General features: G+C 40.4%; 1 protein-coding gene across 1 annotated transcript in view; it reads right to left on the reverse strand.

The window, feature by feature from the left end:
- NUP205 (nucleoporin 205) overlaps window positions 1-17,058 on the reverse strand; it is a 54,058-nt gene that overhangs the window by 14,750 nt on the left and 22,250 nt on the right. Inside the window, exons 19-28 of the mRNA XM_069001007.1 lie at window positions 16,523-16,643; window positions 15,933-16,014; window positions 15,346-15,510; window positions 13,124-13,248; window positions 12,102-12,216; window positions 10,969-11,118; window positions 9,886-9,960; window positions 9,018-9,175; window positions 7,782-7,862; window positions 6,766-6,957 (exon numbers count right to left, since the gene is read on the reverse strand). Of these exons, the coding sequence (XP_068857108.1) occupies window positions 6,766-6,957; window positions 7,782-7,862; window positions 9,018-9,175; window positions 9,886-9,960; window positions 10,969-11,118; window positions 12,102-12,216; window positions 13,124-13,248; window positions 15,346-15,510; window positions 15,933-16,014; window positions 16,523-16,643 (1,264 nt within the window). The remainder of the gene's footprint in view (window positions 1-6,765; window positions 6,958-7,781; window positions 7,863-9,017; window positions 9,176-9,885; window positions 9,961-10,968; window positions 11,119-12,101; window positions 12,217-13,123; window positions 13,249-15,345; window positions 15,511-15,932; window positions 16,015-16,522; window positions 16,644-17,058) is intronic.

Consider the following 17,058-nt stretch of genomic DNA (forward strand, 5'->3'; position numbering starts at 1 on the left):
TGAGGTACTGGTTTTTTTTTGGTCCCTAGGGTTGTTTGCCTATCCACAACTTGCTCAAATCTTGTCCCTGATATGTAAATTTTACAGAGCAGGGAGACGAATCAGGATTTCTATCTTGCTGTGCTCGGTGATAATGATTTATAAGAAGTTGACAGAGGTACGGGCAGCTGTTCGGAGTGTGTATGATAAGTGGTTTCTCCGTCCTAACCCCAGTCCTAGCTTCAGTAGCCTGTTTTGGGAATTTATTAGTAATTGCACCCAGATTGTTAGAGGAGGAGGAGACGAGGTTTCCCTTCCCTTTAAATTTGATAAGTTATCTTTTGAGAATGTTCAGTTTCCCCTGGATGTTAAAGACATCATCTTCGTGGTATTGTATCTCCTAAGCTTCCTCCATATGTCTCGCAGCTTGTCTAGAATGAGAGCTCAGATTTCCAGGGTGACTGCTGAGACACCTGACCCAGAGGTGGAACATCCTGAGTGGTGTGGGGAATGGGAGGATATGGGCCAAATCTTGAAGAAATTCTCTGACCCAATGGTTTGCAAGTTTCCCCCTGAACAAGTTCAGAAACCAGCTGAGGTGGCGAAATATCTGAAAGAGAAATATAATGACAATTCCAATGAGAACAAGCTCCTTGCAATATGTTGGGCTTTGGCATATGCCTATCGCACACTGCAGCATGTAATGGTAGAGAGACAGGAAGATAAATCAGCAAAGCCTGCAGATACCCCAGTCACTCAGGCTGCAGATAAACCAGACAGCAAGCCCAAACCAGATGGAGAGTCTAAGCCACTGACAGTGGCTCCTGTTACAAGGAAAAAGCACATAACCAAAACTGATCGCCCAGTGAAAGATGAGGATAATGGAGGGGAAGGGACCTCAAAAGATGCAGGGGAAGGAACCTCAAAACCACCATCTGACTCAGGCACAGAAACCATTACTGAGTCCATGTCCATAAAGGACCTTCACAGCCTAAGAAAGGATTACACCCGACGGTCCGACGAATCCATAATAAGTTGGATGGTCCGTATTTGGGATGCGGCAGGTGATGATGTGATGCTGGACGGTGCTGAAGCGAGGCATTTGGGATCCCTGTCACATGATCCAGTGATCGACCAAGCGATGAAAAGGGGGGCTGATTCTACCAGTGTCTGGAGACGAGTTTTAACAGGCGTGGCTGAAAGATATATGTGTGGAGATGATCTCTACATGCAGCAAACCCCATGGAAGACCATAGAGCAAGGGATCCAACGCCTGAGAGAACTAGGGGTGGTAGAGGTTGTCTTTGCAAATGACCCAGGATTGAGGAGTCCAGACCGGGCCAGAGTTATTCCATACATGTGGCGAAAACTCATACACCTTGGGCCACCAGAATACGCTTCTGCTTTAGCAATAATGAAACCGGACTACGGTGCAAATGAGACTGTGAAGGATATGGCAGTGAAGCTCCGAGCATATGCAGACTCTGTGCATGGCCCAACACATGCAAGAATCGCAGCTGTGGAAACACGTATGCAGAAAATGGAAGATAAGATGGAGAAGAATCACCAGGAGATTAAAGAGTGCCTTCTCCGCGGACGTTCCCCAGAGAGAAGGCACATCCCACGAAGTGAGCTGTGGAATTTCCTGTGTGACAGTGGGGAAAACATGAGGAAGTGGGGTGGACAACCCACTTCTGCTCTGGCAGCACGAGTGAGTGAATTGAAGGAGCGCAAGTCTCAGAAAGGAGGATCTACCAAAAAGGAAGTAGCTCCAGTTGCCTGTAGCCAAACTGCTGGAAATGATGGAAAAGACGATGGCATGTCCAATTCCCATGAAGGAACCTCTAAGATACAGGCCCAGGGAAAGAAGGATAACCAGGCATAGAGGGGCCCTGCCTCTAGCCAGGTAGAGGTCAGGGAAAACCGCGTTTTTTGGACTGTGTGGATTCGTTGGCCTGGTACATCAGAACCACAAAAATATGATGCCTTGGTTGACACTGGTGCGCAGTGTACAATAATTCCATCGCAGCATGTGGGGGTAGAATCTGTTTCTATTTCTGGTGTAACGGGTGGATCACAAAATTTGACCTTGGTGGAAGCTGAGGTGAGCCTGACTGGAACTGAGTGGAAGAAGCATCTCATTGTGACTGGCCCAGAGGCCCCGTGCATTTTGGGCATAGACTTCCTCCGGAACGGGTATTTTAGAGACCCAAAGGGACTCAAGTGGGCTTTTGGAATAGCTGCTGTGGAGACAGAGGGCAGTAAGCAATTGAACACTTTGCCTGGGCTATCAGAAAACCCGTCTGCAGTCGGCCTTCTGAAGGTGGAAGAACAAAAAGTACCAATTGCTACCTCGACAGTGCATCGCCGACAGTACCGGACAACTCGAGATGCTGTGATTCCCATCCACAAGATGATCCGTGAGCTGGAGAGCCAAGGGGTGGTCAGCAAGACCCACTCACCCTTCAATAGTCCCATTTGGCCTGTGCGCAAATCTGAAGGAGAATGGAGATTGACTGTGGACTATCGTGCCTTGAATGAAGTGACTCCACCACTGAGCGCTGCTGTGCCGGACATGTTGGAGCTCCAGTATGAGCTAGAGTCCAAAGCAGCGAAGTGGTATGCTACTATTGACATTGCCAATGCATTTTTCTCCATTCCTCTGGCAGCAGAGTGCAGGCCTCAGTTTGCTTTCACCTGGAGGGGTGTGCAGTATACCTGGAACCGACTGCCCCAGGGGTGGAAGCACAGTCCCACCATCTGCCATGGACTAATCCAGATTGCACTAGAAAAGGGTGAGGCTCCAGAACATTTGCAGTACATTGATGACATCATTGTGTGGGGGAACACTGCAGCAGAAGTGTTTGATAAAGGAGAGAAAGTTATCCGGATTCTCCTGGAAGCTGGTTTCGCCATCAAGAAGAGCAAAGTCAAGGGACCTGCCCGAGAGATCCAGTTCCTGGGAGTGAAGTGGCAAGATGGACGGCGTCAGATTCCCGCTGAGGTCATCAATAAGATCACTGCAATGTCTCCACCAACCAACAAGAAGGAAACACAAGCTTTCCTAGGTGCCATAGGCTTTTGGAGGATGCACATTCCTGAGTACAGCCAGATTGTGAGCCCTCTCTACCTGGTTACCCGCAAGAAGAACGATTTCCATTGGGGCCCCGAACAGCAACAAGCTTTTGCCCAAATCAAGCAGGAAATCGCTCACGCCGTAGCCCTTGGCCCAGTCAGGACAGGACCCAAAGTGAAGAACGTGCTCTACTCTGCAGCCGGGAACAATGGCCTGTCCTGGAGCCTTTGGCAGAAGGTGTCTGGTGAGACTCGAGGTCGACCACTGGGATTTTGGAGCCGAAACTACAGAGGGTCTGAAGCCAACTACACTCCAACAGAGAAGGAAATCTTGGCAGCCTATGAAGGAATCAAAGCTGCCTCAGAGGTAATTGGCACTGAGGCACAACTCCTCCTGGCACCCCGACTACCAGTGCTGGGGTGGATGTTCAAAGCAGAGGTTCCCTCTACCCACCACGCCACCAATGCCACATGGAGCAAATGGATTGCTCTCATCACACAGCGCGCCTGTATCGGAAAATTGAATCGCCCTGGGATTTTGGAAATAATCACAAACTGGCCAGAAGGTGAAAACTTTGGTCTCGCTGATGAAGAAGAACAAGTGACACGCGCTGAAGAAGCTCCACCGTACAACCAACTGCCATCAGAAGACACACGCTACGCTCTTTTCACCGACGGTTCTTGTCGCATCGTAGGGATGAAACGAAAGTGGAAAGCAGCCGTATGGAGTCCCACACGACGGGTTGCCGAAGCTACTGAAGGAGAAGGTGGATCAAGCCAACTCGCTGAACTCAAAGCTGTTCAACTAGCCCTGGACATTGCTGAAAGGGAGAAGTGGCCAAAGCTCTACCTCTACACTGATTCATGGATGGTAGCCAATGCTCTGTGGGGATGGTTAGAAAAGTGGGAAAAAGCTAATTGGCAACGTAGGGGAAAACCAATCTGGGCTGCTGAAGAGTGGAAAAACATTGCTGCCCAAGTAAGAAAGCTGGTTGTGAAAGTCCGCCATGTAGATGCTCATGTCCCCAAGAGTAGGGCTAATGAAGAACACCAAAACAACAGGCAGGTAGATCAGGCTGCAAAGATAGAAGTGTCACAGGTAGACTTGGACTGGAAACACAAGGGAGAGTTGTTCCTAGCTCGATGGGCCCATGATGCCTCAGGCCATCAGGGCAGAGATGCCACCTATAAGTGGGCACGAGACCGAGGGGTGGATCTGACCATGGACAGTATCTCCCAGGTGATCCATGACTGTGAGACATGCGCTGCGATCAAGCAGGCCAAGCGGGTGAAGCCCCTGTGGTATGGTGGGCGGTGGTCCAAATATAAGTATGGGGAGGCCTGGCAGATTGATTACATCACACTGCCTCAAACCCGCCAAGGCAAGCGCCATGTGCTCACAATGGTAGAAGCCACCACAGGATGGCTGGAGACCTACCCTGTGCCTCACGCTACGGCCCGGAACACCATCCTGGGCCTCGAAAAGCAAGTCCTTTGGAGGCATGGCACCCCTGAGAGAATTGAATCTGACAATGGGACTCATTTTAAGAACAGCCTTATTAACACCTGGGCTAGAGAACATGGCATTGAGTGGGTGTACCACATCCCATACCATGCACCAGCTGCAGGCAAAGTGGAACGGTGCAATGGATTGTTGAAAACCACTTTGAAGGCACTAGGTGGGGGAACTTTCAAGAATTGGGAACAGCATCTAGCAAAGGCCACCTGGTTAGTTAACACCCGAGGTTCCACCAATAGAGCTGGTCCAGCCCAATCTGAATCCCTGAATACAACAGATGGAGATAAGGTCCCAGTAGTGCATGTCAGAGGTCTGTTAGGAAAGCCTGTGTGGATAAATTCTGCCTCGAGTGCAGACAAACCCACCCGTGGGGTGGTCTTTGCTCAGGGACCTGGTTGCACATGGTGGGTAATGCAGAAAGACGGAACAACACATTGTGTACCACAGGGAGATCTGATTGTTGTGTGAAATGCTTGTATACCCCTGCTTGCTGATTGTCACTGTCACTGTTCGTATATAGCTGTGTATATATATATATGTATTAATGTGTGTGTAGAATTAGAATATCTTAGTTTGGGCATTGAGCCAACAATATGGGATAAGGGGTGGAATGTCTTGGGGTGACGTTATGATGTGTATCCCATATCGCTGCCTATGCCCAAAATTAATTTTTGTGCCTTTCTGTGCCTCTAAACTGAGCCTGAGAGGGGGAAGGAAAAAACTGAGCAAAACTTTTTCAGGGCAGTTTGCAGCTTGTTCAAGGTCACACAGAGATAGCAGGTTTTTTTTTCAGCTGCGGGAGGAGAGCGAGGAAGCACCCGGCTTGCTGCTTTCCAGTCAGCTTTTGACCAGTTGTTTCAGCTTCTTGTTCTCCGGAGAGAGAGAGACTGAGAGCTGGACTTTGTTTTTCCTTCTCTGGAATTCCGGATTTTCTCCCTTTTATACTGGACTGTTTTTTTTCAACCTCAGAGCACATCGGGAGGACTTTCCACCGGGCACAGAGGGCCTGGCCCTGGCCCAAGCCCCAGCGCCGAGGAGACCAAAGGGAGGACTCTTAACACTTTCCCAGGTTTTTTTTTCCTCCACAGTGAAACATTTTATTATTTAGCCTTATTTTCCTTTTCCCGTGTGTTTGGTAAATAAATAGTTTTATCTTCTTCACTTTCCTTCGAGGAAAATTTATTTTTTCCCGAACCTGGGGGGGAAGGGGTAGCTGTGCCTTCTCTCAGAGGATATATTTCTAAATTTGGCCAAACCGGAACACCTCTCTAAAGATTTTGGGAAAGAAATTTCTTCTGCTAGTGAAGAAAATTTTGTTCAGATAAAAACCACATTTTTTTAAATTTTGTTCAGATAAGAAACAAAACCAGCACTCCACTAAAATATACATAACTTTTAGGTAACTCCTACAGGAAAAAATAATGGAAGTAACAAAAACAAAACCCAAAAAGATTACTTCTTCCCTTGTAAAGATAAAACATTTTCATACACATTTCTCAAAACAAAACTCTGTTAATCAGAACTACAAAACACGTAACTCTCACAATAAAGCAAAAAAATAATCATGCCCCAGAAGCCTGAAAAATACAATGATCCTTCATTAAATGTTGCCTTTTAGAATGGCTGTCAGTCCTAACTGTCTAGTCTGTCTCAAAAATTATTACTGTAACTCAGCAGTAAAACATCTAGACTTTTAAGGCAAACCCTCACACCTCCAAAAGCCCTTTTAATTGTAAAATCATTAGTTTTTCTACTATGAAGCTTCATTCAACTCTTTGATTTTTCAAAAAAAGCAGCAGTAGGATTTCCAGTGAGTCATCTAAATGCAGGAAAATAGCAAATACAGTAGTTTGCCTTCAGCCTTCAGTAAGTTCTTCTTTGTTTCTCATCAAAGCAGGCTGTTTCTTTTTCACACACCTTTTCCAGACTACCATCATACTGGATTATACTAAAATATCTTTGAAATCTGTCAATATATGGTTCACAGTTCAGGAGTAGCTATGCCAGAATATACAGCATCCCCCTGTCCAGAGTGCATTCAGCTTCAGCATAGCAGCAATTGGAAAACTAAACAGAATATACTAAAGGCAGACAAAAACCTTTTTGGATTACAATCAAAATTGCAGCACTTTCATGTAAAAAGCTGCAGCAACAAAGTTCAAGGAGAGGGTTGATTTCCAGCAGAGCACTACCTTGTCATGCACATCCTGCAACAGATCCCGGATAATCAGCTGTCTGTCCTCAGCCTGTATGAGATCCTGGGGGCAGGCTGTGAGTATGATTTCCACCAGCTGTCTCCATGACTCCAGAGCATGCCTCTTGGCATGGAGGCACTGCAGCAGCTTGTTCCGCTCCACTACGTACTGCAGGATAGTGTTGATCTCCTGAACGCCCGCCACAAAGAAACTCAGTTACAATGAGCTAAAAGAAATTCATGGCAAAGACAGACTTCAAGATGACAATTTCATCTATTAGTAATAGTCTTCAGAAAAAAATGTTAAGTCTTCAGCTTATTAGAAACAAGCTGCTATTACTACTTTAACAAGGTAGCCCATTCAATTTCTGAGCTGCTTTTCACAGGGCCTTTCATCATCAATGTCTCAATCTCATAGGGAAAAAAATTGACCAGGAAAGCTCTTTTCTGGCACTTTAAAATCTAAACAAAAACAACTATGAAAAATCTATTTGGGCCTTTTCTTCCCATTTAGTCTGTGTAATTCCTCTTTTATCTTTTGCATCCATTTAACCAATTTCAACTGAATTTAAAAGATGGGAGGAAACTCAGAAAATAATTAAGCTCTAAGTTCACTGAAACTACATCTGTGTAGAAGAAAGGAGAAATAAATTGGCATCCCCTGTGAGAGAAAGGCAACACTAACTTGGCCATAAGATGAACACACTGTACTTGTCAACAACCAATCTTGACATCAGTATGTAACTGCTTTTTGTAGAGTGGGGTGGGAGCTGCAATTGTTATCACTAATGGGGAGGGAAGAGGTTAAAGAAAAAAAAGAAAACAGACTCCAGGCCTGCTGTTTAGAGAACAATATGGTAAGAAGTAGCTTATTTATTTTGAGGATTTTTTCTTCAGGAATTACTAACTAAGTTAGGACCCAAATCCACAGTCTTTTATAGTAAAGCTTACTGCTTGACAGGGTAGGAAATCCACCAAGAACAACAACCAGTAGTTAACTTTTTCTGTACTCACCTCCATAAGTAAAGGTCTCTGTCCTATTGCTGCCATTCCTTGAAGGGCATTGACTTCTGCAACCAGAACTCTGTGAAGGTACTGAAATTAAAAGTGAAACTTCAGTGATGACACAGTTTAACCTGGCAGGTAGATAAACACCACGGAGCCATTCACTCCCTGCCCCAGTGCAGTAGCAGAGAGAACTGGGGAAAAATACAGTAAAATTTGTGGGTTGAGATAAAGACAGCTTAATAGGATGGAAAAGGAAGCAGGGGGGAATAACAGAATATTTAGAATAATACAAACAAGTGATGCACAAATGCAATTGCTCACTACCTGCTAACCTCTGCCCAGAGAGTTCCTGAGCAGCAGCCCACAGCCAGCTTTCCCCTTAGTTTATATACTGAGCATGACATCATATGGTATGGAATATCTCTTTGGCAAGTTTTGGGTCAGCTCTCCTGGCCGTGCCTCCTCCCAGCTTCCGGTGCCCACAGCCTATTCACTGGTGGGTGGTATGAGAAGCTGAAAACTCCTTCACTAAGTAAATACTGCTTAGGAACAACTAAAGGATCAAAGTGTTAGCAACATTATTCTCATCCTAAATGCAAAACACAACTCTATACTAGCTACTATGAAGAAAATTAACAGCATTTGGGCCAAAACTAGGACAAGTGACAAAGGTGATGTATTCATACCTCCTAAAAGTATCTAGGAGATGGCTACATAGTGACAGATGCAACAGATGGGCTGGAGTTTAAACAAGTTTTACTCATTTTTTAGGGTCACAAATTTTTCAGGACTATTTATCATACATTTGTCAAGTACTTATCACAGTGTGACACAATCTTAAGTAAAGCCTCCAAGAGTTACTGCAGTACACAATGATGTTGTACATGTGATTGTTACACATATGTAGTGCTAGGTAGTTGTGTATTGGCAACCAAAGAAATACATAAAGTAGATGCAGTATCATCATGTGGGTGTTTCAAGATGGGAGAAACATTAAGATAGAAAATATTTCCTGAAAGTGTCTTAAACTGATGCAGCTGTGTACTGCAAATGAGAAAGCAGTGTGTGCAATGTAAAAGAAATAAACTAACCTCAATAGCTTGCATAAATTATACACATATCTGAAACACACCTTTTATGTGAAAGCAAGTTTCAAAGTATTATTAACACACTGATTTTTTTTTTTTAATGATTAAGATATAAAATAGCACATGCAACTTGAAAACAAAGACCAGAGCTAACCTTGACGTTGCAGACCACTTGTCCACGTGCATTCTTGTGCTCACAATTAGCAATGACTTGCTCAATCTGAGCCCGGTCAAAAAAATCCAGTTGTAAAGGCTCTGGAATGTCCTGACTGAAGTCAATTGAATCCAGGATATTTAAGATCTTTCTGCGTACTGGAAATGGAAATAAATTCAAATTGTATTCAGAAGTATCAAGGGGAAAACAAAAAATTGACAAAAGAGCCTAATTTACCTTTGTAAATCTAAATCTTAATGTGTAAAGTTTCAAAAGAAAGCATTAAATCTTCAGAAAGTGCTATCAATCTATATAGCAAGTTAAAAACATTTTCTAAAGCCTTAAGTTCTTAGTATGTCTTGTATTGTTCTCCTGTTACATAGGCATGTAATCCAGTATTTACAAATACAAGATATTAATTTTTTCTCCTAAATGAAACCAGGCTGGTTTACAATGACAACCATTGCAGTCTTCTGCTGCATAAGGAATCTGAATTTATTTATTTATGTGGGACTTACATTCTTTGCCATGTAAATACAAATATGTTCAGCCTTTGCAACAGTCTCAGTGTTTCTACTGTTAGCAATAAATTTTATAGACTGCCACTCTCCCATTTTATCCCTGCACAGATACTTAAACGCACTCTTTGAACTGCCTTTCCAGTTCAGTATTTTTCACTCATTCCAGCCATCTATATCAAGGTTCTTTATTTTTTTTCCCCACACTAAATAAAATCGTTCCATGTACTGCTGCTGTTTAGAACACCTACTGCTTTCTTTTCCAAAATGTCCTTTCTGGAGGTGGCCTTCCTGCCTGTTCAGGACCAGATATACTTTACTGATAAATAATCAACAGTCATAATTGTTACCTTTGGAAGCAGTGTCAAAGTGGAGAAATCCACTGACTGATCGACTTTCATCTTCCATCCCTCCTTCACCATCAGCTGAAGGTAATAAAGCATAATGAATAATATAAATAAATAACAAATTAATTACAAAAAACAAATCTAAGTGAAAAATATTACCTACTTTATTAATAGTGAAAGAGAAAGAGCACAGTGATAAGCCGATAAACCTTTCTCTTGAAAGTCTTCTAATACAATACAGCCTTGAATTGTTAATAAAATGAGAACGATACTTATCTCACAAAAGCTATCCAATTATCATACACCGATCAGAAAGTGCTAAAAATGCCTAAAAAGACACCTCACCCGCCAGTATAAATGCAGCTGGATGGACACTGTAAAATGAGTAGGGTATCTGAACACAGTTTCCCATACTCAGATCCCCACAAGGATGAAGACAGTGTTCAGGCTGATGAAAGTACAGGAAAATACCATACTGCAGTAGCATGTTAAAATATCTTCCATTTATTCTACTTTCTTTACGTGAAGAAAGTTTTATTGCCATCTGGTTTTATTTTTCTTGTTTTACTTCTACCCTATTCTAAAACTCTGAAATCTGGCCTTTTTATTTAACACTGCATTCTACACCACATTGGGATGAAATATCATTTTCGTGTTGTTAAAATGTTAAAAGCAAAACTGTCCTGTAGCTACTATCTTCTGTGAGAGAGGGTTGAGAGCTTGTGACAGACATTAAGACTGAGAAACTCTTTACCATGGAAGACTCTCCACCTTCTCTACATTGTAACGATTCTAAATGGCAACTCAAAATAAATTCTTCTACAATTTTAATTATTTTTTTTTAATATTCCCCTCTCCTACCTCAAACTATTTTTAATTTTTCTATCTGCAATGAACAAAACAATGCCCTGATTTCTTTCGCTTTGGCATCACAACCACCACCATCTTTCTTCCCATCTCTCAGCAGCAATTCTGCACATGGTATCACAAATAAACTGTCACAAGCTTAAGAAGAAAAGAATTCACATGAAGTCTCTCATAGTCCATTTATTCTTGCCTATTTACCCTACCATAAGTTCCTCTTACCCAAGTATGGTTTCACAGGCATGTCATCAAGCAGCAGATGCAGCAGTCTCTGTGTGTGGGAGCGCTGGCGGTTCAGCGATGTCACTCGCATTTCTATAGCTGCAGTCTTCATTAGCCAAGACATTTGGTTGAGTGTTGAAATCTCATGTTCTGGATGGGGATAAGGCAACAATTATAAAATTGAGCATAAATAATATTACTTACTCCAAGGAAAGCATTTTTCATTTGAGAAAGCTTTTAGAGGATGTCATTATTTATTATTTGCTTAGCAATTGTTTATGAGACAAAAAGTCACAGATCTGACAAAAGCCAATAAATGAACATGTGGCTATTTTGAAAACAAATGATACACATAACACACACTTAAGCACATACACAACAAAACTGGATACAAACCTCTTAGAACAGTCATTGTGGAGAATGCAGCGCTTCATGAGCAAATACGGTCAAGTTAGAATTTCAGTGAAAATAACCAGACATTTACCCAAGTGAACTATAGCTTTAATTAAAACTGGTGAGACTGGAACACAGGGCTCCTAGAATCTTTCTACTCTTCATTCATCTAGTTTAGATTCCTAAGTTATATAAGAATCACCTACAGCACTTTATACATGCTGGATACATGTACTTGAATGCTAAATTTACTGTCATTGAACAAAAGACTGATGGTCAAGCATCTAATAAAGTACATTTATTCAGTTTAAGACATCTGAGAAATATTGATTTGAAATATAAAACATACCTATAAGCTTAAAAGTACTTTATTCAAAGAAAGGGACGATACAGGTGCTTACAACCATCAGCCTTCTATTCCCTTGGTTCTTTAACACTCTTGTCACTATTTTTTTTTTTTTATATAGCATAATCTAACAAAACTACAATAATAATTGCAATACAGATTAGGATGTGGTTCTGGAGACTTGGTGCACTCCAAAGCTAACATTCTTTTCCAAAAGTTTAGCATTAATAATCTGAACTTAAGTAGGGAGAGTTCAATCTTTAAAGAATTAAAAGATTAGCAGAGCCTGCAATTCATTCAGTTTAATAATGCTACCTATGTTTCTTCTTTCATTCCTAGGGAGTCAAAGAATGCATTGAATTTTAAGCACACACAATCTTAGCAAAAAAATTACCTTTGATAGAAAATGGCAAGTACTGAAGCTGAGTGAATAAGAAATCCTGACTGGTCCTCAGATATCTCATAGTTGGACCTGAAGTGTCAGAGCATGCACACAACTGATAGATAACCTGACAATCAAAAACAGCAGAGATCCATGTACGGAATTTATTTTAAAAAAAAACCAACCACCAAATCAAAAGAAGCATAATACTGTTTTACTGCTCAAACAATATTACCACTATTTAAAGTAAGTTTTCCATCAGCTTTCTTCAAAGTTGAACTTATCACTTGCAACAGATGGTGAATTATGATATTAAAGGATTATCAGCATATGTGTACACAATGGCTATACAACATGACACTAGATAAGCCTGTTTGTTTAGCTCACTTAAAAATTAGTGTCTTTGTATGTCTGCACATCCACCAAGACAGGAAATGTAATAAATTTTCCCCACTTCTACAGAATTGCCTTTTGCTTTTAATAAGGTTTAAAATCCTTTCTAGAGACCATGGATTTTCAACATGTTACAAGTGTGTAATCATATGATTCTATGATTTACGTGCAAGCATCAGCTACCTTGCACATCCATCTAACTCAGCTGTCTCCCCCACCTCACCCATACATATGTCCATTCTCTCACAGCTACAGAATAAAGCAGAGAATTTCATTGGCTTACTTGGAGTTATATGTTACTTGCTGTCAAACTACACTTCCAAAATTTAAAAAAAAATTAAAAGATTGGCATATTGTCACAATGGATCAAAAATATTTAGGTTTAGTTTTATAAGTATGCCCTAATTCCAAGTTTCTGACACGAGTGCAGTTTCTTTGATTTCTGTGATGCTACAAGATAACATTTTTGCAAACAGAAGGTAAAACAGAAAGAGTTCAATGTATATAAAAACCGAACATATTCATTTTAAAAATGAAACTATTATCAGAGTCATCAACCATCTGTATTCACCAACCAAGAAGTAGCTAATTTCATTTAGAGCCTACTTTCAGTATATGCCAAGAGAAAATATGCTAAATACCTGGTAACAGAGTTCTGCAAGATGGGGAGATTCCCGAACTGCTGTCGGCCCATTCCTTGTTTCAGTACCCTTCTCTAGTATGTTCAAAATAGCATGTAGGCAAGTCCGTGGGCAACCCAAGACACCTGAAAAGAGAAAAATAACTTGACATTCTTGATTGATACTTTCCTCCATAGCAAATATAGGTTAGTACACAGAAATACAGAACCTAAATTGTTCTGATACCTTGTGCTGCACTGTACTGCTCCACAGAGCTGCAGCAAAAACATCTGGCAAAGTTTTACCACCACTATTTAAAATCAAAGAAGGAACCATGCTTCAAAAATATTTATAGTTAGTCTGTAGGCTTTTGAGATGCTGGTGAATCAATTCGAATCCTTGCTTTTACACTTTTAAATGAATAGCCATTTGACAGTTTCAAAGAATAGCTTTAAATAATTCCTGCCTTATTTTACAAATACAGCCACTACATGACTAATGCTCCTAAGGGCACCTGACACTGCAACCATGGGGAATAGGGAGAAGATTTTAATGCTGAAGTCAAAATCCTGTGTTCTTGCATTCTTCCTTTAGCCAATTATTTCTTTAATCGACCCAGAAGGAGGTCCTGAAGCAGTAAAGGCATCAATAACCAGCGTTCTTATAGGGGAAATAATCTTGTGTTTGAACATGTTTAATTTATGCTTTAGCAGGAAATCATTATCTTGAGGTAAATGTCTTACGGTCTTTATTTCTTCACATTATTAACAAGATAATTGAAAGATGTGGGCAAGTTTCTCTCATGCCCTTGAGACATTTCCTCATCACTGACTTAACATATGATATCCTGTAAAATTGTGTGGGTGCAGACCAGTTACGTGTACTGTGTAACTACTGAATTTCAAAATATCAGAAGAAATAAAATTCAGGTCCTAGCTACTCTTCCATTTAGAACTATGAAGAACTAAAAACTGCTGGGCCATAGAGTCCAATACAAACCTAATGAGAAATATTCTTCTCTAAATAACTAAAATCAAATTATTCAATGTTTGCTCAAACTTGTTTATATAAAACATCCCTTAAAACAGTTGAGAAATAATCTTGTATTTCTGACTGGAAGAGACACCCAACTACTAAACACCAAACATGTCAACACCAAACTATTGCTAGGTTATGGTATCAGACCATTGTTCCTGGCTTTAGATAATTGGGTCTTGAAAACTTCCAAACACGAAGACTGCACGACCTCTATAGCCAACCTGCTTCACTGACTTCTGGTCAAAACGTTTCTCCTACATTGAATTTGAACCTCTCTTGTTTCAATATATGCCCACTGCCTCTCCTCTTCCTGCCACACTTCTCTGAAGAGCCTAGTTTTATTCTCTCATTAACGCCTTTGCAGGTATTCAAAGACTTCTATTAGGTCCCCTCAAAGCATTTCTCTTTTCCAGAGTTCCCTCAGCTTCTCCTCATAGGCTGAGTAATCCAGCTCCTTGATCATCTTTGCTGACTTGCTCAGTCTGTTTTGTAAAATACAAGTTAGAAATGGAGGAGGAGAAAAAATATAGTAACCCACTGTTATTCTCACCAATTCAACTTCAAAGCAACAGGAGTGATATTTCTAAAGTTTGCATTGTCATATATACATAGTTAATTAATCTATTTGTATATTCCCAGCACTGGAATGAAACCCCACATGTTCTAAAACGTTTTCTTCTACAACGTCAAAAAAACAAAACTGGTTACTGGTTTTCTTTCCTATAAATAATTTTCAATAGGAATTTGAGGAGGGACAGGACAGTACCCAAGTAGTAGAACTAGTCCAAAGTGACAGTCTGTTTTGTACATTCAGATGCTGGCATATGTAGGTACTACTTGGATCATCAAATCAATTTCTTTGTACTGGGGACACAACTATGCTGTATTAAATAGTAAATAAATTAATGTTTCACTTCTAAAGTATCATTTTCTCTCACAATTCTAATTTCAAGTCTGTTCCAAAATCCAACTTAAACAAAGAATCAAATCCTGAAGTTGTTTAAAGGCTGCATTTGTACTAGCATTAATGTAGCTTTTGAGGACTCAAACAAGGCCTGTTGTCATAAATTGAAGAGGAATTGCTTTTCCCCACAAATTTTCCAATAAATACTCCCAGTGTTGGTAACAAAACTGGCAGATCAACCTCTCCTCCTCATACCTGGATCTTGCAAATTAAATGGCAGATCAACCTCTCCTCCTCATACCTGGATCTTGCAAATTTGTGGTGCTGACAGGTTTCTTTAGTTCAAATCCCAAGAGATACAGAGCAAGGCTGGGAGGACTGCACTCAAGAGAGGTGATAAGGAGATTCAGAATATGGATCCTTGTTTCATGATGGATTTGTGCCCGCTTCTTTTCAGGCTCCAGCTCTTGATTAGAAAAAGAAAAGAAAAAGCAGATGTGGTGAATAACAAAGTAAAAAATCCATCTAATAAGAATAATCCTCAGTGTCTTCAAGTTAAATACAAGAATGTTGAGGGATCAACTTATATTACTGCAAAGGGATACAAGAACAAAATTCCAAATTACTGTTAACACAGCTCTAAATAATATATCCAAAGCAATGTTAAATACTTGTCTTCTGAAAACAGACTCGGTTTGTAGTTGGCTCATTGTACCTGTGGACGTTATTTAACAAAACATAGGTGCTTTTTATTCTGTTAAAGGTCTAATTCCACAGAAAACAGAGGAAGATTGTTTCCTGGCTTAAAAGCACTTTTTACATCTCTGATTAATTTCATTCCATGCAAAAGACAACTGTTTAAGCCATTTTAAGAAGCCTTTTACATACCCTCATCTGGATTAATTAATTCTTCTGCATCTTCATTGTCTAAACATTCCACGAATCCAGCCATCAGCTTCTGGCTAACACTCTGTATTTAACAATAGAAGGATGGAAATGAAGAGAATTTTAAGACTATTAAACCAAATAGTTTTCATAATTCCCTTCATGTAAGTTGACAGAACTTCTAGACAAAAAGTATATAACCTACTTAATAAGCAAGAGTGAAGAGTCACAGCTGTTCTGAGAACAGGTTAACAATTAGCCAGTGAACAGGAAAAAAAAAAATCTACTGTTGTTACATATGCTAAATTATTCTCACAGATTGAAGACTATAAAGTCACAAAAAGATCTCTGTATCTAAAAGAATATTGCCCTTTTTCTTCTTGAAAACATTCATGATTTTGTTTTTTTTCAATTAACGAAGTAATTGTTTTTACAATGCCATGGTGAACAACGTTTTAGAGGTGGGTAGATATAAAACAAAACACATATTTTAATGTAGTTAACCTAGAAACCTATCCTTTAAAGAAACATTATGAAGTCCCAGTATTTCTCCATCAGTTTCTCTTTCCAGATTCAGAGAAACAGATACTCACCTGATCATGTGTGAAATCACCAACTAGTTTTATCTGGATGTTGGAATTATCAGAAATACAGCACAAAATCTTGGCACTTTCAAAAGCCAGTTCAGGATTGCTGTTTCCATGGTAAAGATACCTTCAAAGACACAAGATTATGGTAATGAAATTGTTGAGAATTTTACTTTTTCAAGATGGTAATGCACAGACGAGAAATTAAACGAGATTTAGAACTAAAACGTTTACAAATCAAGTTACATGAGAACATTAAAGCTTCAAACAAAATTTCACTCTATGTGAAACACTGAATGCTTCTCCATCAGGAGAGATGAGTAGGCTGAGTAGGGATAATAACCTTTCCTGGAATTTTTACCATCCTTTTTATCCAAAATCTACATTAAACACTGCAGCGTAAGTTAAAACAACTGCTTGCAGGCATTTAATACAGTAAGTAATGGACAGTACTGTAAAACATGGTCAATAGCAACTAAATGTGTTTAACTTTCCCACTCTGTGACAACCGAAGTCTGGGGCAAAATGAAATTATAAGCAAG

This window comes from Aphelocoma coerulescens, chromosome 1A (genome assembly GCF_041296385.1).
Source record: "Aphelocoma coerulescens isolate FSJ_1873_10779 chromosome 1A, UR_Acoe_1.0, whole genome shotgun sequence".
Lineage (NCBI taxonomy): Eukaryota > Metazoa > Chordata > Aves > Passeriformes > Corvidae > Aphelocoma > Aphelocoma coerulescens.